This window comes from Sinocyclocheilus anshuiensis, unplaced genomic scaffold (assembly GCF_001515605.1).
Source record: "Sinocyclocheilus anshuiensis isolate Anshui unplaced genomic scaffold, SAMN03320099.WGS_v1.1 scaffold664, whole genome shotgun sequence".
NCBI lineage: Eukaryota > Metazoa > Chordata > Actinopteri > Cypriniformes > Cyprinidae > Sinocyclocheilus > Sinocyclocheilus anshuiensis.
Window position 1 is genome coordinate 218590 of NW_015554122.1, and position 17520 is coordinate 236109.

The window sequence follows — 17520 nt, forward strand, 5'->3', positions numbered from 1 at the left end:
CACACACACACACACACACACATATATATATATATTCTAATTAATATTAATATGTATTAATCCAATCATTCAACATTATACTTTAATGTGAAATTGCTTTTTTTTTTTTTTTTATGAATACTGTTTATTATAAAACTCTTTTTTTCCACACAGGTTTATCAAAAGTTATAAAAAGTTTGGTGGCCCTTTAGAAAGGTAGGTAGCTGTTTTTCATAGCTTTATATGGTAATGGTTGCACGTTGGCCTCTGTCATTGATGTGACTGTCTGCGTATTGCAGGCTTGATGCTATCGCTCGTGATGCTGAGCTGGTGGATAAATCAGAGCATGATCTGCGGCGGCTGGCTGAGACCGTACACAACGGCTGTTTGAAAACGCTAAGAGAGAACCCCTGTGGACCCGAACGAAGCTCAGGCAAGAGCAGCACAAAACCACACTGACTGATTACTGAGGTGTCTGTGTAAACTATGGCCTTCAGGGCGTGAATTTGTGGCTGGATTATTGTTTTGTGCATTTCACTCAGTCCACATATTCCTGCAGTCATGATGTGAGTTTACCTCACCTAAATGAAGAGCACATTTAATTGCATGGGTGCAGTTATAACATTTTGGATGTCATTATATTGCATGAGTTAGACAATAGTACAACTTTTGCACTCCGATCAAAGTGAATAAATTCGTCCTAATATGAAGCATTCAGGATGGGAAATCCCCCTCCCTCTTTTAAAGAAATCCATTTGGAGGCCTGACTTGATTTTGTTCTGTGCTGGTTCATATCAGGAGGCAGGCGAGGGAAGGTGAAAGGACCCACCTTCAGGATCTCAGGGGTTCAGGTCAATGCTAAGCTGGTGATCTCTCATGAGGAGGAACTGGCACCATTACACAAGGCCATTCCCGCTGACCCTGAGGAGAGGAAGAGGTATATTAGCATTCACATGAGTTCAGTGCAATTCATGCAGCCCTAGTCTGATTTCAACACCGTTTTCTTTTGTTAGTGTTTGTCTCCGTTGTCTTTTTGCTTGGCTTTGCTGAGGCAGCATTAAGCTTTTAACCTGTATTTTGTCATTTTATACTTTGTGAGGGCAGAAAAATGACTTAAGGCAATCTTTTTATTTATTTTGTAAATATTTATAGGTATATAATCCCATGCCACTCAAAGGCAGCTCATTTTGACATTGAGTGGGGTAAAGAGGACGACTCCAGCCTGCTTATTGGGATTTATGAGTACGGTTATGGCAGCTGGGAGATGATCAAGATGGACCCAGACCTCAACCTCACACATAAGGTGCAGAAACGCATGGAGAATCAGTGGTGTTTGATTTAATATGCCATTACACTGTTCTGTCCTTAGTGATTATGTATGGCATTTAAATGATATGTTGTTACAAAACGTGTTGCAGCTCCTTCCTGATGACCCTGACAAGAAGCCACAGGCCAAACAGTTGCAGACACGAGCTGACTACCTCATCAAATTACTGAGCAAAGACCTCGCCAAGAAGGAAGCACAGAAACAGGCCGGCACAGTGAGTCACGCAGATTACACACAATCCTCACTAATTACTACACAACATCACTTGGCTCACTAAAAGCAGACGTAAGCAACAAACAGTGTTCTGTAAAGTGGCTAAACTGTTACTTATTACAATTACGTTGTCCGTGAACAGCTCATACAATTTCATTTGCTGTTCTGTGATCATACATCATATTGATCGTACAATACAATCACTGATGTTCCTTCTGCTCTATAGGCAAATTCACGCAAGAGAAAACCACGGGGCAAGAAGAATAAAGCGGTAAAGCCGAAGATGGATGATGTGACGAACAGTCTGTCCTCTGCACCGCCATCAGATAAGAGCTCTGAAGAAGAGGATGAGAAGGAGGAAGAGGAAAAGGTTTGTGTTGCTGTAATAGTGCAGGTGTACCATGTGAGGGTAGAGGCTGAGGCCGTTGCTGTTATCTTTATGCTAACAACTCCTAGAGCAGTGGTTCTCAACCACGGAGGCTTCAGCACACTTACAAGTGGGCTATGAGATGGCTTAAGATTTATTATATGTCAAAACAAGCTTTTTTTTAAGCTAAAACAGCTAAAGCTTACAAGCTAATTCAGCTATTAAGATAAAAACTGACATATTCCTTGATTCACTCCCTCAACAACTGTCATTTTTATTTAGGAATCAGGGTTCTCATGGTTTTGAAAAACCTAGAAATATTAAGAATTTTTAAAAATTTGAATTCTGGCATTAATCAAATCTGAAAGTGAAATAATTTTGAAAACCTTATCCCATGATCACAAACAAGTAGAAAAGTTATATAAATGCATTACTGAACCTTGAAGAAAATTCAGTTCTTGAATCTGAAACTACAGAATTTAGTAGTTTTAATTTAAATAAAATGTATATAATTTTAAAGTATTATAATTATGTGTGATTTAATTGTGTAATGTGATATATATATATATATACACACACACACACACACACACACACACCACTTTGTCATTACAGCAGAAGTACCACAAATATCTTAGGTATTTAAATATTGTTTTGGACAATGGGTTAGAGTGAATGCCTTCGAGTGAAAAAGGTTGAACCACTGTCCTAGAGCATTCATTGTATTGTCATCAAACTTGACACAGTCCAAACCTTTCTATTCGAAGATTATTGAAAGCTTTTTTTTTTATAGGCTGTCATGTCAAAACCATGCCTTAAAACAGTGGCCCCAAATATTTTACAGTGGCATAAAGCCTCCCATGCCAGGCATTTAACATCCTTCTCCACCTTCTCCAAGGTCCATTCCACCTTGGTTATATTGAAAAAATACACGTTGTCTTTTACAATTTGACAACCTTGATGAAAGAATAAAGTCCCACTCATCACCTGTGCTAAAGTGTTTTTTTTGTGTTCTTCCAGGAAACTTCTCCAGTTAAGCCACCCAACAGAAGAGCATGTGTGTCAGAGCGGTCGGTAAAGGAGGAGGAGGATGAGGATGAAGAGTCTGATGAGGACGAGCCGGAGGATAAAGAGCCCGATGAGAAGGACATCATGGAGAAAGTGGTCAAAAAAGAGATTAAGAAGGAGAAGAAAGAGGAGGGTCTGGACAGCAAAGAGAGGGAACCAAAAGAGAAGGAGATGAAGCAAGAGCCTGAAGAAGAGACTCCTGCAGAGAAGGTCACAATGCTCATAATCACACAACTAGTTAGCTGCCTACCTAGACAGCGTTTTTGGAAATCAAAGGCACATTGCGAGTCAAGCCTGCATCCAATTAGCTGATTTTTATTTTTTTAATAGAAAAATTCCACTTTTGCATAACCACTCCACTCCGTCTCACTCATTCAAACATGATGCTCTCAGTCTCGGACTAGTCGCTCATCCCAGGGTTATTCTGTGACCGTCTTTGTTAATAATCATATGTTGTGTAATGTTTTTCATAGCAGTCGAGATGTGTAAACATGGTGTTATTTCAGCAAGCCTCATGTGACAGAATCGTTGAGAAGTATCAGAGGAGTTAAGTCTGTCCCTCTTTTTTCATTCTGAACCAATGAGTATGACACCTTTGACAGATTTGAACAGGCTATTGATGTGACAGTCAGACCATCAACTAGTGGACCTTCACATGCCAAAGATTGCAAAAATGCTGTTCCGGGCAACTTGCTAGGTTTTAAGACATCCTAGTGTCTTTTTTTGTCTTTGTATCCAAATATAGGACATTTGCATGAGTTGTTATTCAAAAGCCGTTGACTGTGTTCTCAGGCTGTAGAGGTGAAAGCCGATACCCCTGTGCACACGCCCTCCGGAGGAGATGCACTTCCCCTGTCTGAGGAGTCTGAAGAACTGGACCAGAAAACCTTTAGCGTGGTGAGTTTGTGGCGTCTCACTGAATGTTTTATTTTAGATGGCCAATTCTCAGGCTGAAGCCTTATTTACACTGGAAGGCGTCACTAAGTGAGTGACTGCACAGATACTATTTAAGTACTATACTGCACAGACACTATTTAAACTGAGCTGAGCTGGATGATGACATCACTGAATTCAATGATGAACTGTAGTGGTTAAACTGATCGTAGTTGATCCGTGATTCGTATGGACCAAGCCCCACGGTTCGGCACGCATGTGGTCCGCGGATTAATTGCAATATTTAACCTTAATAAAGTGAAAGATTATCAGTTGTACGTTTTTACACACGCAAGCGATTTTCAACCATTCTAGCGAAAGAAACGGCGAAATGGAACTCGATTCGTTACTCGCGCACTGTTTTCTATCACACCCGCACATGAAGCTCGCACACGCAGAGAGGCGCGTTTGACTGCGCGCGAACACCGAACTGAACCATCTTTCCTATCTCATTCACTCCTTGCCTTTGAACAGATGCATATACACATAAAATTATGACAAAATACCGATCTCGACAATCATTGTGGCAAATGCAGTCTGTTGTGTCTTAAGTGAACGAGCTGAGAAAGAAATCGGATGTGTATCATTAGGCTATATTGGATCTGTGCATCAGATCTTAAAGGGGCAGCAGCCTAATAATACCTGCTGCTGTCATTATGCTCATCAAACCACAAAACACGTTTTTTGACTAAGATGAATCTGTTTTTAATTTATTCAGTGAACACTATGCAGTTTTATTTTACACTTAATTATTACATTTCTGTGTCTGAATACTACCGACCTTATTTGTAACATTGTTCTGTTGTATTTATCTATGCTTGTAATTTGTGTAGCCTATTTGTTCTTATTTTTACTGGCTGTTCACTTGTCTCTTTAATAATGGTTGAACCTTCTTAGGCTAAGAGCTTTTGCTGTGGTATCGTACTTATGGAAAGCAAGATAGAATAGATTTTTTTTTTCTTGCTAATCCGAAAAACGATCCGATCTGTGGCTCAAAAACCGTAATATGATCCGAACCGTGAGATTTGTGATCCGTTGAACCACTAATGAACTGCCTTTAACTGAAAATTGAGTGTTTACTATTGTCATTTTGCATTATTGACACACTATTTTCCTATTTAATGCTGTACAGTTGCTTTGACACAATCTGTATTGTTAAAAGCACTATATAAATAAAGCTGACTTGACTTGACTTGAGTGGCTCTGGTGAGATGATAACCCTGTCGACTTCCTCTTTGCTTTAAAGCACTGGAAGCTGATGGGATGGATTCTGATCCGTTCTAATCCAAACCTATCCTCAAGAAAATTCAAAGCCACATCGCAAACACTAATTCACTAAAGTGATTTAGTAACCACTGTTCTTCCTGGGTACTTAAACTTAAGTGGTTAATAAGAATATGCAGACTGCTCAGTTTTTGGTGAAATTTGTCTTTTTTATTTTTTGCCAAGTATGCAGATCACTTGGTTTCATACAGAGCTGATGTCTCCTTTTATAAATGACATTGGTGTGAGCTGATTGCATCTGTATCGTGTGCTTGTCAGTGTAAGGAGCGCATGCGGCCAGTGAAGGCAGCACTCAAGCAGCTGGATCGACCGGAGAAGGGTCTGTCTGAGCGCGAGCAGCTGGAGCACACGCGTCAGTGCCTGATCAAAATAGGAGATCACATCACCGAGTGTCTGAGAGAATACACCAACCCCGAACAGATCAAACAGTGGAGGAAGTACGGTCATTTCATCAGCAGCTTAGAATGCACAATATATAAACGAATGTTAATATTGAGTTTATCAATACCTTGTTTATTCCCAAATTCCAGAAACCTGTGGATATTTGTTTCGAAATTCACGGAATTTGATGCAAGGAAACTGCATAAACTATACAAACACGCCATCAAGAAAAGACAAGAAAATGCTCAGGTTTGGACACAATATTTTCAAAGATTCTCTGTTATGGTAGTTACTTTGTATGTTTTTGCTGAATTAGTGTCCATTGCTGTAATAATATTATTCATATCTTTATCTTTGGGATATCGTAAGTGTGCGATGTTTGTTTCGTTTCAGGCAGTGGAGCAGAACACTAGCACTGTAAATGCACAAAGCTTTAAACATGCAGGTATGTCTGCTCTCCGTTTTGTGTCCATTTAATTGGTGATTAACTTCCATGCATATTGCACATTTGATCTTAAAGTCTCAAAAAATCACCCTATTTTCTAAACTCGTTTTATTGATCTTATTGGGAATGATTCATCCATCCATGTTTGTTTTTCATCAAAATGTCATATCTTGATCTGATGTAACAGCATCTCTCTGGTGACGTATGCTGTAATCACTTGTGTATGTAATCTTCTTAAACCCCCTTTTTAATATAGACTGAGCTCTCATTCAGATCTGCTTCTGTCTAGTCAACAACCGATGGATGAACCAAGTCCCTGTCCTAATTTTTATTTATTTTTTTTATAGTTTCTCTTGGATCTACGTCATATGAAGAAAAAATCTGTTGCTACTGCAGCTTTAATGGTGTATGGATATTGCCACATTTCTGCTAATCTGTCACACTGAATGCTGTTGTTTTTGCAGATGTTGAGCGGATAAAGGAGTCCCAGCAGGACGACAGCAGTAGAGACAGCTACAGCTCTGACAGACATCACTCATCTCGCTACCATGAGCACAGCAAAGATCGGCACGCTGGCGACTCGTACAGGAAGAGCTCCGATGCCAGGAAGAGACCCTACTCCTCCTTCAGCAACGGCAAAGACCACCGAGAGCGAGAGAGAGACCAGTACAGAGAGAGAGGAGAGCGACAGGACAGCAGGTCATTACACGCGCTTTTCTGTTTGCCTTTACTCTAAAAATGTGCTTAACATTAGCAGCTTATACAGTCTTTGGTACAAATGCAGCTTTTTTCATTTTGTGGATGGGGTGATTTGTATGAAACACATGATATGCAGGGAAAAAACAGGATATTGTGGCTACAAATGAATTTGTTCCCTCATTTTAGGTCAATTGTGGCCATGATTTACCAATTACACAAGTTTTTTAAACTTACAATTGACCTAAAATGTGACCCTGGACCACAAAACCAGGCATAAAGGTCAATTTTAAGAAATTTAGATTTATAGATCACCTGAAAGCTGAATAAATAAGCTCTCCATTGATGTATGGTTTGTTAAGATCGGACAATATTTGGGCGAGATACAACTATTTGAAAATCTGGAATCTGAGGGTGCAAAAAAATCAAAATATTGAGAAAATCGCCTTTAAAGTTGTCCAAATGAAGTTCTTAGCAATGCATATTACTAATCAAAAATTAAGTTTTGATATATTTATAGTAGGATGTTTACAAAATATCTTCATGGAACATGATCTTTACTTAATATCCTAATGATTTTTGGCATAAAAGAAAAATCGATAATTTTGACCCATACAATGTATTTTTGGCTATTGCTACAAATATACCCCAGCGACTTAAGACTGCTTTTGTGCTCCAGGGTCACAAATGAGGGTGTGTGTGTACAAAGTTAGAATGCAAGACGTTTGCTGTGAAACCGTTATGAGCATAAATGTGAACCATGTATGAAAATGCAGTGAATATGAACGATGTTGAGGACAATTTAGACAATTTAGATATCACTGGCCAGTAAATGCTTAAAATTAAATTTGCAATTGGCATTGGACAATGACATGTATGACATGTTTATTATAAGGTTTCATATTTATTACTGGTCTTGCCTTAATTCTCTTTTTTGGGTGAACTATCCCTTTGTGTCATCATTTACTCACCTTCCACGTGTTCCAAACCTTATGAATTTCTTTCCTCTGTTGAACACGAAAGAAGGTAATTTGAAGAATGTTGGTAACCAATCAGTTGCTGGCAGCCATTTACTTCCATAGTATTTTTCCCCATACTATGGAAATCAATGGCTACCATTACATCTGCAGTTCCTAGATGTGCAAGGTTGAATTTCTTGAGCACTAAAAGAGAATTTGTAATACAATGATAAACAAAATAATGAATCGATATCAAACTAAACTTTTAAAAGTACATTTTCTTGAATTTATTTAAATATACAACAACTAATGTTCATATGTATACTCTGAGATCATACAGAGCATTATTTATAAGTTGTTTGTTTTGTGAGTTAAAGGTCATGTGATGTGTCATGCTTGAGTGTATCGTCACCATTGACTGATTTTGCAGATACTACAGCGACAGCAAGCACAGGAGGCTAGACGAGCACCGCTCCAGCAGAGAGCACCGCTCAGAAAGCAACTCCAAGGACAGGACTCACTCCGAACAACGCTTCCACTCTGAGCACCGCTCTGCCTCCGACTACACGCATCACAAATCGTCCCGGGACTACCGCTACCATTCAGACTGGCAGATGGAGCACCGGCCGCGCTCTCCCCGAGACCAGCGCTCCCCATACGACTCTCGCTCTCCGCTGGGCCACCGCTCGCCCTTCGAGTACTCGTCTGACCACAGAAGCACACCCGAACAGGTCTGGAGCGGCCGCAAGACATAACACTCTCCGCTCCGCTCCACTCGCTTCTGATTAGCCATAGACACACAACACACAGGAAATGCCTTAGGGGACTGTCGGCCGCTGCACTGGGGCTCTGGGAGTGCCACCCTTTCCTACTCACCTTCGAGAAACACAGATCACATATTTTTGTATTTAAGAGTTAGCTGCATTCTTTCGTAGGTGTTGCAGATTAATTGTTTTTTATTATTATTTTTATAAATTGACTACTTTCCTTTTTTTTTTTTTTTTTTTTTTCTTGGCTCCGGAAATACAGGCAGCACTCAAGCAGCTGGATCGACCGGAGAAGGGTCTGTCTGAGCGCGAGCAGCTGGAGCACACGCGTCAGTGCCTGATCAAAATAGGAGATCACATCACCGAGTGTCTGAGAGAATACACCAACCCCGAACAGATCAAACAGTGGAGGAAGTACGGTCATTTCATCAGCAGCTTAGAATGCACAATATATAAACGAATGTTAATATTGAGTTTATCAATACCTTGTTTATTCCCAAATTCCAGAAACCTGTGGATATTTGTTTCGAAATTCACGGAATTTGATGCAAGGAAACTGCATAAACTATACAAACACGCCATCAAGAAAAGACAAGAAAATGCTCAGGTTTGGACACAATATTTTCAAAGATTCTCTGTTATGGTAGTTACTTTGTATGTTTTTGCTGAATTAGTGTCCATTGCTGTAATAATATTATTCATATCTTTATCTTTGGGATATCGTAAGTGTGCGATGTTTGTTTCGTTTCAGGCAGTGGAGCAGAACACTAGCACTGTAAATGCACAAAGCTTTAAACATGCAGGTATGTCTGCTCTCCGTTTTGTGTCCATTTAATTGGTGATTAACTTCCATGCATATTGCACATTTGATCTTAAAGTCTCAAAAAATCACCCTATTTTCTAAACTCGTTTTATTGATCTTATTGGGAATGATTCATCCATCCATGTTTGTTTTTCATCAAAATGTCATATCTTGATCTGATGTAACAGCATCTCTCTGGTGACGTATGCTGTAATCACTTGTGTATGTAATCTTCTTAAACCCCCTTTTTAATATAGACTGAGCTCTCATTCAGATCTGCTTCTGTCTAGTCAACAACCGATGGATGAACCAAGTCCCTGTCCTAATTTTTATTTATTTTTTTTATAGTTTCTCTTGGATCTACGTCATATGAAGAAAAAATCTGTTGCTACTGCAGCTTTAATGGTGTATGGATATTGCCACATTTCTGCTAATCTGTCACACTGAATGCTGTTGTTTTTGCAGATGTTGAGCGGATAAAGGAGTCCCAGCAGGACGACAGCAGTAGAGACAGCTACAGCTCTGACAGACATCACTCATCTCGCTACCATGAGCACAGCAAAGATCGGCACGCTGGCGACTCGTACAGGAAGAGCTCCGATGCCAGGAAGAGACCCTACTCCTCCTTCAGCAACGGCAAAGACCACCGAGAGCGAGAGAGAGACCAGTACAGAGAGAGAGGAGAGCGACAGGACAGCAGGTCATTACACGCGCTTTTCTGTTTGCCTTTACTCTAAAAATGTGCTTAACATTAGCAGCTTATACAGTCTTTGGTACAAATGCAGCTTTTTTCATTTTGTGGATGGGGTGATTTGTATGAAACACATGATATGCAGGGAAAAAACAGGATATTGTGGCTACAAATGAATTTGTTCCCTCATTTTAGGTCAATTGTGGCCATGATTTACCAATTACACAAGTTTTTTAAACTTACAATTGACCTAAAATGTGACCCTGGACCACAAAACCAGGCATAAAGGTCAATTTTAAGAAATTTAGATTTATAGATCACCTGAAAGCTGAATAAATAAGCTCTCCATTGATGTATGGTTTGTTAGGATAGGACAATATTTGGCCGAGATACAGCTATTTGAAAATCTCGAATCTGAGGGTGCAAAAAAATCAAAATATTGAGAAAATCGCCTTTAAAGTTGTCCAAATGAAGTTCTTAGCAATGCATATTACTAATCAAAAATTAAGTTTTGATATATTTATAGTAGGATGTTTACAAAATATCTTCATGGAACATGATCTTTACTTAATATCCTAATGATTTTTGGCATAAAAGAAAAATCGATAATTTTGACCCATACAATGTATTTTTGGCTATTGCTACAAATATACCCCAGCGACTTAAGACTGCTTTTGTGCTCCAGGGTCACAAATGAGGGTGTGTGTGTACAAAGTTAGAATGCAAGACGTTTGCTGTGAAACCGTTATGAGCATAAATGTGAACCATGTATGAAAATGCAGTGAATATGAACGATGTTGAGGACAATTTAGAGATGCACAATATCACTGGCCAGTAAATGCTTAAAATTAAATTTGCAATTGGCATTGGACAATGACATGTTTTTTCTGATAATTATAAGGTTTCATATTTATTACTGGTCTTGCCTTAATTCTCTTTTTTGGGTGAACTATCCCTTTGTGTCATCATTTACTCACCTTCCACGTGTTCCAAACCTTATGAATTTCTTTCCTCTGTTGAACACGAAAGAAGGTAATTTGAAGAATGTTGGTAACCAATCAGTTGCTGGCAGCCATTTACTTCCATAGTATTTTTCCCCATACTATGGAAATCAATGGCTACCATTACATCTGCAGTTCCTAGATGTGCAAGGTTGAATTTCTTGAGCACTAAAAGAGAATTTGTAATACAATGATAAACAAAATAATGAATCGATATCAAACTAAACTTTTAAAAGTACATTTTCTTGAATTTATTTAAATATACAACAACTAATGTTCATATGTATACTCTGAGATCATACAGAGCATTATTTATAAGTTGTTTGTTTTGTGAGTTAAAGGTCATGTGATGTGTCATGCTTGAGTGTATCGTCACCATTGACTGATTTTGCAGATACTACAGCGACAGCAAGCACAGGAGGCTAGACGAGCACCGCTCCAGCAGAGAGCACCGCTCAGAAAGCAACTCCAAGGACAGGACTCACTCCGAACAACGCTTCCACTCTGAGCACCGCTCTGCCTCCGACTACACGCATCACAAATCGTCCCGGGACTACCGCTACCATTCAGACTGGCAGATGGAGCACCGGCCGCGCTCTCCCCGAGACCAGCGCTCCCCATACGACTCTCGCTCTCCGCTGGGCCACCGCTCGCCCTTCGAGTACTCGTCTGACCACAGAAGCACACCCGAACAGGTCTGGAGCGGCCGCAAGACATAACACTCTCCGCTCCGCTCCACTCGCTTCTGATTAGCCATAGACACACAACACACAGGAAATGCCTTAGGGGACTGTCGGCCGCTGCACTGGGGCTCTGGGAGTGCCACCCTTTCCTACTCACCTTCGAGAAACACAGATCACATATTTTTGTATTTAAGAGTTAGCTGCATTCTTTCGTAGGTGTTGCAGATTAATTGTTTTTTATTATTATTTTTATAAATTGACTACTTTCCTTTTTTTTTTTTTTTTTTACTTGGATCCGGACATACAGCCGTATATAAACGCGATGCAGCTTATTTAAGAAGTGTTGAGTGAAAGGATGCTACAAACGCGTGTCGTCTTTATCCGCTGAGGGGTTTCTGTTCTGAAGGACTGGGGCTGACCTTCCAAAGTACCTCGTTTACAGTGTTTTGTGACCATTTTACCAATTTTTATTTGTAACTTTTTCCTTCCATCATGCTTGAATTATTTAAATCTGCCTCGGCTGTAAAATAATCTGGACTATTTTTAGTGCGCATCAGATAATGTCACTTTTTCCACATTGTACTACTGTAAATTATTGTATAAAGTAAATCAAATGGGCTTTTCTCAGGCTGGTATTTTTTTAACTATTTCCCCATCGACTCAGGCTATTTCCTCTTTTCCTTGGTTTTTTTGACGTTTCTTAATCTCAGTAGTTTTGAATCATGAAATGGGGTAAATATTCCACGTGTATTCGTTCTGTAGGATCGTTTGGTTTGTTGATCTCCTCTTTGGTTTCTCTCTATCTGTAAGTGAATTGGCCTCACTTTATAACAGCATCATGTCAAAAAATACAAGCTGTGTAACAAAAAAAGGACATGAAAGGGTCGATCGTAGCTAGAGGCACTTGTGAGCTCTCCTTAGAACATTTCCATGATGATCTTTCCTCTTGTTTTCTATAAATGTTGGCAATAATGTAATATTTTCTATGCAGCCCGAGTGTTTTTCTGATGACTGGCCCAAGTAAGTCAGAATGCTGTTACAGGACATACTGATGTACATAGATCTCCTATATTTCAAATCCAAATTTACACTGAAAATGCATGGATTTTTAAAGTAATTGTTTTATATCATCGTTTATAAAGTCATTAAACTCAAATCACTGTTTTCACCTGTAATCTGGCTTTAATGTAATTTAGTGTGCTTTGAAGTACATTTTACGATTTATGATTCAGAAGCATTTGATGATGATTGTCTGTACCAATTAATACAAGCTTCTTTTTGGGTAAATTTCACAAACTGTCGCTGATGGTGTTGCTTATTTCAGTATGATAGATTTTAATGCCAGGAAACTTGAGTGCTACTTTTGTCAGCAATGCATTGCCTCATTTACCATTTTAAAGTATGTTGCTTTGACCTTGAGCCTGCTGTTTGATGCATGTGAACTACAACTGAACATGCCAGAGAAAAAGCATGGAGTTTTGCCATCTGCATGATGTTCTGCTCTTGCTCAACTCTTGCTTTCAGACTCGAGTGCAAATGCATTTCTTCTGTCCTCTTGCACAAGTTGACTTGTGTGGTTACAGAAATGAGCAGAAGTGAAAACATTGCTGATGACACCAATTTACACTATTTCACAAGTGAAAAACCTACAGCATGATTTCACTAGTTGAGTATAGGAAGAGAAGCTTGCTTGTTAACCCAGCTTACAGCATCTCAATTATTGATTGTTAACAGACAGAGAAGTGATGAGACCGTCAAGCCCATGTCTTCCGATAGTTTAATAGTTGACGTCAAATGCATGATTCATATGCTTACAGTTCCATTGATGTTACCAGAAGAGGCATTTCTACAAACAAAAATCTTTTCACACATAAATACATCTTAGAATGCATAATGTTAAATGAGCTTAAGATGCGAGATAAACTATTTGATGACTTTCTACTACAAGCCAAAGGCTTATGCTGTCTATAGGAAAGATAAGGAAGTTTACTGAGACTGAAGCACTGCAGGGTGAGCATCACTGGATATCTTGTAACATGATCAATGTCTTACCCACAACTATGGTAACTTGGCTGTCTGATGTATCTAATACGGCTGCCACAGGTTTAAAGACAGGCAAAGGCAAAGGGAGTAACAATAATGACCCACTTCCAGGCGTTTGAAAAATAAGAGCATATGAAGGCAACATTTATTCAGGCGAGCGTCATCCTGTAGGACAGGAAGCAGTTGAAATGGCTGTGGGTTTTAGTAGGTCTTTTTCTCCTCAAATATAATGTTGGCAGTGGCTTTCTTGGCTGCAAGACAAAATAAAAGACTGGATTAACAAGAGTTCCTAACTGATTTTAAAGACTGCAAGGAAACACAGAGCTTGGACATATCACTGATGAAACATCATCTGTCAGTGACGATCTATTATATTCAAATGCATTTTTAATTGCTATTTCTCCAATCGGAAACCAACTCAACTGACAAAAACAGCAAATGCATGAACTGCATCTGGTTTTCACCTTCATCTCTAAACTTGTCTGCCGCCTCTGATGCTTTATCCGTGATGTCTTTCATCACATTGTCGATCTTGGCTTCGTTCTTTAAGAAGAAGGGCCGGATGATTCTTGTGTAGATCAGAACAGAGCCGTTTGATGGAGTGGGAGCCATGCACCAAACCAAGAAAGCACACTAGCGAGCCAAAAGAGAAGCAAAGCCATTACAGTCTACTCCATATTAGAAAAGCATTCATTTTACATATGAAAATATTAATGTTGTGCCCACTGTCCATTCACACAGTTGTTCTTTTAAGGGTTCAAGCACAAAATGCACTAAAGTAAAGGTGTTTGGGCTGTAACTCCTCAATCGTCAATCTTAAGGCACCTCAAACTGAGGGGCCTTAAATCACTGGATCAAAAGTGATCAAAATCAGGTTGAACTGTAGTTCAGTGTGGGCACGTCTAGCCCGAACGTATTTATCAGAAGACACCACCTTTAAATGGCTATAGCTTTTGATAGCATTGTGATATTTTCAGAAAATGTATATCTCTCCCATCTAATTTCAATAAGTCAATAAAGTCAGTAATGATCAAAAATATGTTAATAGGAAAATAAGGTTTGGCACACTTGATAGGATGGCCTCTAAACCATACTGACAACCACCAACCTTTTCTTTTAGTTTTAAACTTTGAATCCTTTGGTCTAGAAACATCACGATTCTTCTTCTGATTTGTATCTTCAGGGTAATTTTAATGAACTAAATTCTATTAATTAACATCTTGTATTTGGCCACCTGTGCGTTTATGATTTAACATTAATCAAATATTCTTCTCTCTCATTCTTCTCTTCATACTGGCCCTGCACTGACTTGATGATGACTATTCCTTTAATCTAATATTTTCTGTTATTCTTATTAATTGCTGCATTTGTGATGCTTATCAATCATTTCAAAAATGGTTTTACTATTTATTATAACTATCTCATGCCAAAATCCCCCCATTCTTGTCATGCACCAATAAAAAAATTAAGAAATTGTTTGTATTTGTCATTAAATAATAACAATTACAGGTGAAATATTGTTGCCAGGGTTACTTTACGAATGCACTGAAAAGTCCAAATCAACATGACTGACATGTTATTACAATAAAATGCATTTAACTGTAGCTAACATACTGTTATGTACTGTACAATACCTTTCCCAGGAAGTAGAAGGGGAACCAGGAGAGGAAAATGTCAGCGAAGAACTCGGCGACGCTGAACACGCCGTAAACCACCCAGTAGGTCAGCCATTTGGTGTCGTCCTCTTTGGTCGCGCTCTCGATGGCTTTGATTCTGCAAACACATGAAGAGTCACAGTCTGATATGATGACCTGAAGTCTGCGTTCTCGACACACCGTTTGTCATTCCAGATTTACTAATATTAGATAACAGACAGAAGACTGTTCATTTAGAGCATTAGATAACTGCTTCTCTTGTCTTGGGAGAAGACCAGGATGTTTTAACCCTGTAAACCCTGTTTTGTGTGTGTGTGTGTGTGTGTGTGTGTGTGTGTGTGTAAATATACAAATACAACAAACAGTGCTTTATTTTTCAGGTACAGTAGGTGTATTTAGTAGTAGCATTCAAGAAATTGTATTAACAAAATGCTATTAAAGTTCTTCAGTCAGAGCAGTGAATGGTTTTTCTCTGTGTATTTTTTTGTTTGTTTTATTAACATTAAATGGATAGTTCACCCAAAAATTTAAATTATGTCATCATTTACTCATTCTCAAGATGTTTTAAACCTGAATGAGTTTCTTTGTTCTGTTGAACATAAGTTGCTGGTCCCCAGTGACTTCCATAGTATTTTTCTGTCATTGGGGACCAGCAACTGTTTGGTTACCTACATTCTTTAAAATATCTTCTTTTGTGTTCAGCACAAGAGAGAAATCAATACAGGTTTGGGACAACATGAGAGTGAGTAAACAATGACAGAAATGTAATTTTTGGGTGAACTATCCCTTTAATGGCAAGCGGCAGCATGTTTAGGATTATTAGTCTGCTGTCACTTTAAGACATCTAATGCATCTAATATACAGTCACTCATCTGTTCTTTTCTCAACTGTTTACTTTCACTTTAGACATAACCAGCTGTGTTTATATGTAAACCTTGTGTGTTTTTGACAGTATTAGCGCAATCAGACACAAAAGATAACTTAGTCCAGTAATCAGGCGCTGTTTGACATGATTTTTAATGTGTGCGCATTCCTCAATCATATTTGATACATTTTAACATGATTTTTTCAAAAAGTGATGAATGGAAAATCAAATAAGTAAAAAAAAAAAGTTGCTTCAGTCTAGTAAATTATCATCTTGAAATATTACTAATAATATGAAAGTTATTCTTACGTTTACTTGATAAAAATCAGTAAAGATATCACAGCAAAAAGACACACGACGCAGAAGCTGAAGGTGGATGTTTGTACAATTAAACTTCAAGGCTTTTTACTTGCTAAAAAAGTGTGAACCATCAGTAAGAAAGGCATGTAATAGAGTACAACAGGTTTTCCAGCAAAGTTTTGATCATGTTGATAATTTAGAGGCCTCAGAAATGCATGCATCAAATATGATAGAGCTTTATAGGGTTAATTTCATGTGATGTCTAGATTAGTGAGTATAAGGAGTCACACGGGCTTCTGTGGTTTGCCTTCTTTAACCCTGAACTGTCTCTCAGCATTTCACCTGATAACGGTACAAGATTGTGAATTTATACTCATTTTCATAATTCTGTTCATAATTACATTAATAGCAGTGTGTTTAATGGGTTGAAAGTTCAAACCGTCAAAATCTGAAAGTGCTTCAAGTGTCCCCTGAAAAGGTTTTTGTTTTGTGATATAAGTGAAACTGTGCATGCTTGACACGCAACACCAAACCTCACCGATTCCTGCGTGTCAAGCAAACAGTTCAGCTTCCCTTTGACCATATTTTGTGTGTTGATCAATGTTTCTATGTGAAGAAAAGCCTAAATTAGTCTGTTCATTATAAAAAGAGATCCTGTCTCTTCAGCAGACTTGGATTAAACTGCTGGATTCATGGATTGTTTTCTTGTACGATGTTTTCGTTAACTTTTTGAAGCTTGAAAATTTGGGTTGCCTGGACAGCCATGACGATATTCAGCCTCTTTGGTCGCGCTCTCGATGGCTTTGATTCTGCAAACACATGAAGAGTCACAGTCTGATATGATGACCTGAAGTCTGCGTTCTCGACACACCGTTTGTCATTCCAGATTTACTAATATTAGATAACAGACAGAAGACTGTTCATTTAGAGCATTAGATAACTGCTTCTCTTGTCTTGGGAGAAGACCAGGATGTTTTAACCCTGTAAACCCTGTTTTGTGTGTGTGTGTGTGTGTGTGTGTGTGTGTGTGTATATATATACACATAAAACAAAGAGTTATT

General features: G+C 38.7%; 2 protein-coding genes across 4 annotated transcripts in view; one reads left to right on the forward strand and one right to left on the reverse strand.

Moving 5' to 3' along the window:
- LOC107670034 (chromodomain-helicase-DNA-binding protein 1-like) overlaps positions 1–12229 on the forward strand; it is a 43105-nt gene extending 30876 nt beyond the window's left edge. For 2 of the 3 annotated variants that reach the window (XM_016462500.1, XM_016462498.1), the window contains exons 25-37: positions 154–195; positions 279–412; positions 778–916; positions 1132–1282; positions 1398–1520; positions 1746–1889; positions 2907–3164; positions 3747–3851; positions 5430–5608; positions 5702–5801; positions 5946–5997; positions 6462–6696; positions 8083–8612. In XM_016462500.1, coding sequence (XP_016317986.1) covers positions 154–195; positions 279–412; positions 778–916; positions 1132–1282; positions 1398–1520; positions 1746–1889; positions 2907–3164; positions 3747–3851; positions 5430–5608; positions 5702–5801; positions 5946–5997; positions 6462–6696; positions 8083–8407 — 1987 coding nt within the window. In that variant the 3' untranslated portion in view covers positions 8408–8612. Of the gene's footprint in view, positions 1–153; positions 196–278; positions 413–777; positions 917–1131; positions 1283–1397; positions 1521–1745; positions 1890–2906; positions 3165–3746; positions 3852–5429; positions 5609–5701; positions 5802–5945; positions 5998–6461; positions 6697–8082; positions 8613–8681; positions 8834–8926; positions 9027–9170; positions 9223–9686; positions 9922–11307 lie in introns of those variants that run through there. The other variant, XM_016462499.1, reaches the window with a different exon arrangement.
- Positions 12230–13359: 1130 nt separating this feature from the next.
- reep5 (receptor accessory protein 5) overlaps positions 13360–17520 on the reverse strand; it is a 7858-nt gene continuing 3697 nt past the window's right edge. Inside the window, exons 3-5 of the mRNA XM_016462502.1 lie at positions 15274–15412; positions 14104–14272; positions 13360–13890 (exon numbers count right to left, since the gene is read on the reverse strand). Of these exons, the coding sequence (XP_016317988.1) occupies positions 13841–13890; positions 14104–14272; positions 15274–15412 (358 nt within the window). The 3' untranslated portion in view covers positions 13360–13840. The remainder of the gene's footprint in view (positions 13891–14103; positions 14273–15273; positions 15413–17520) is intronic.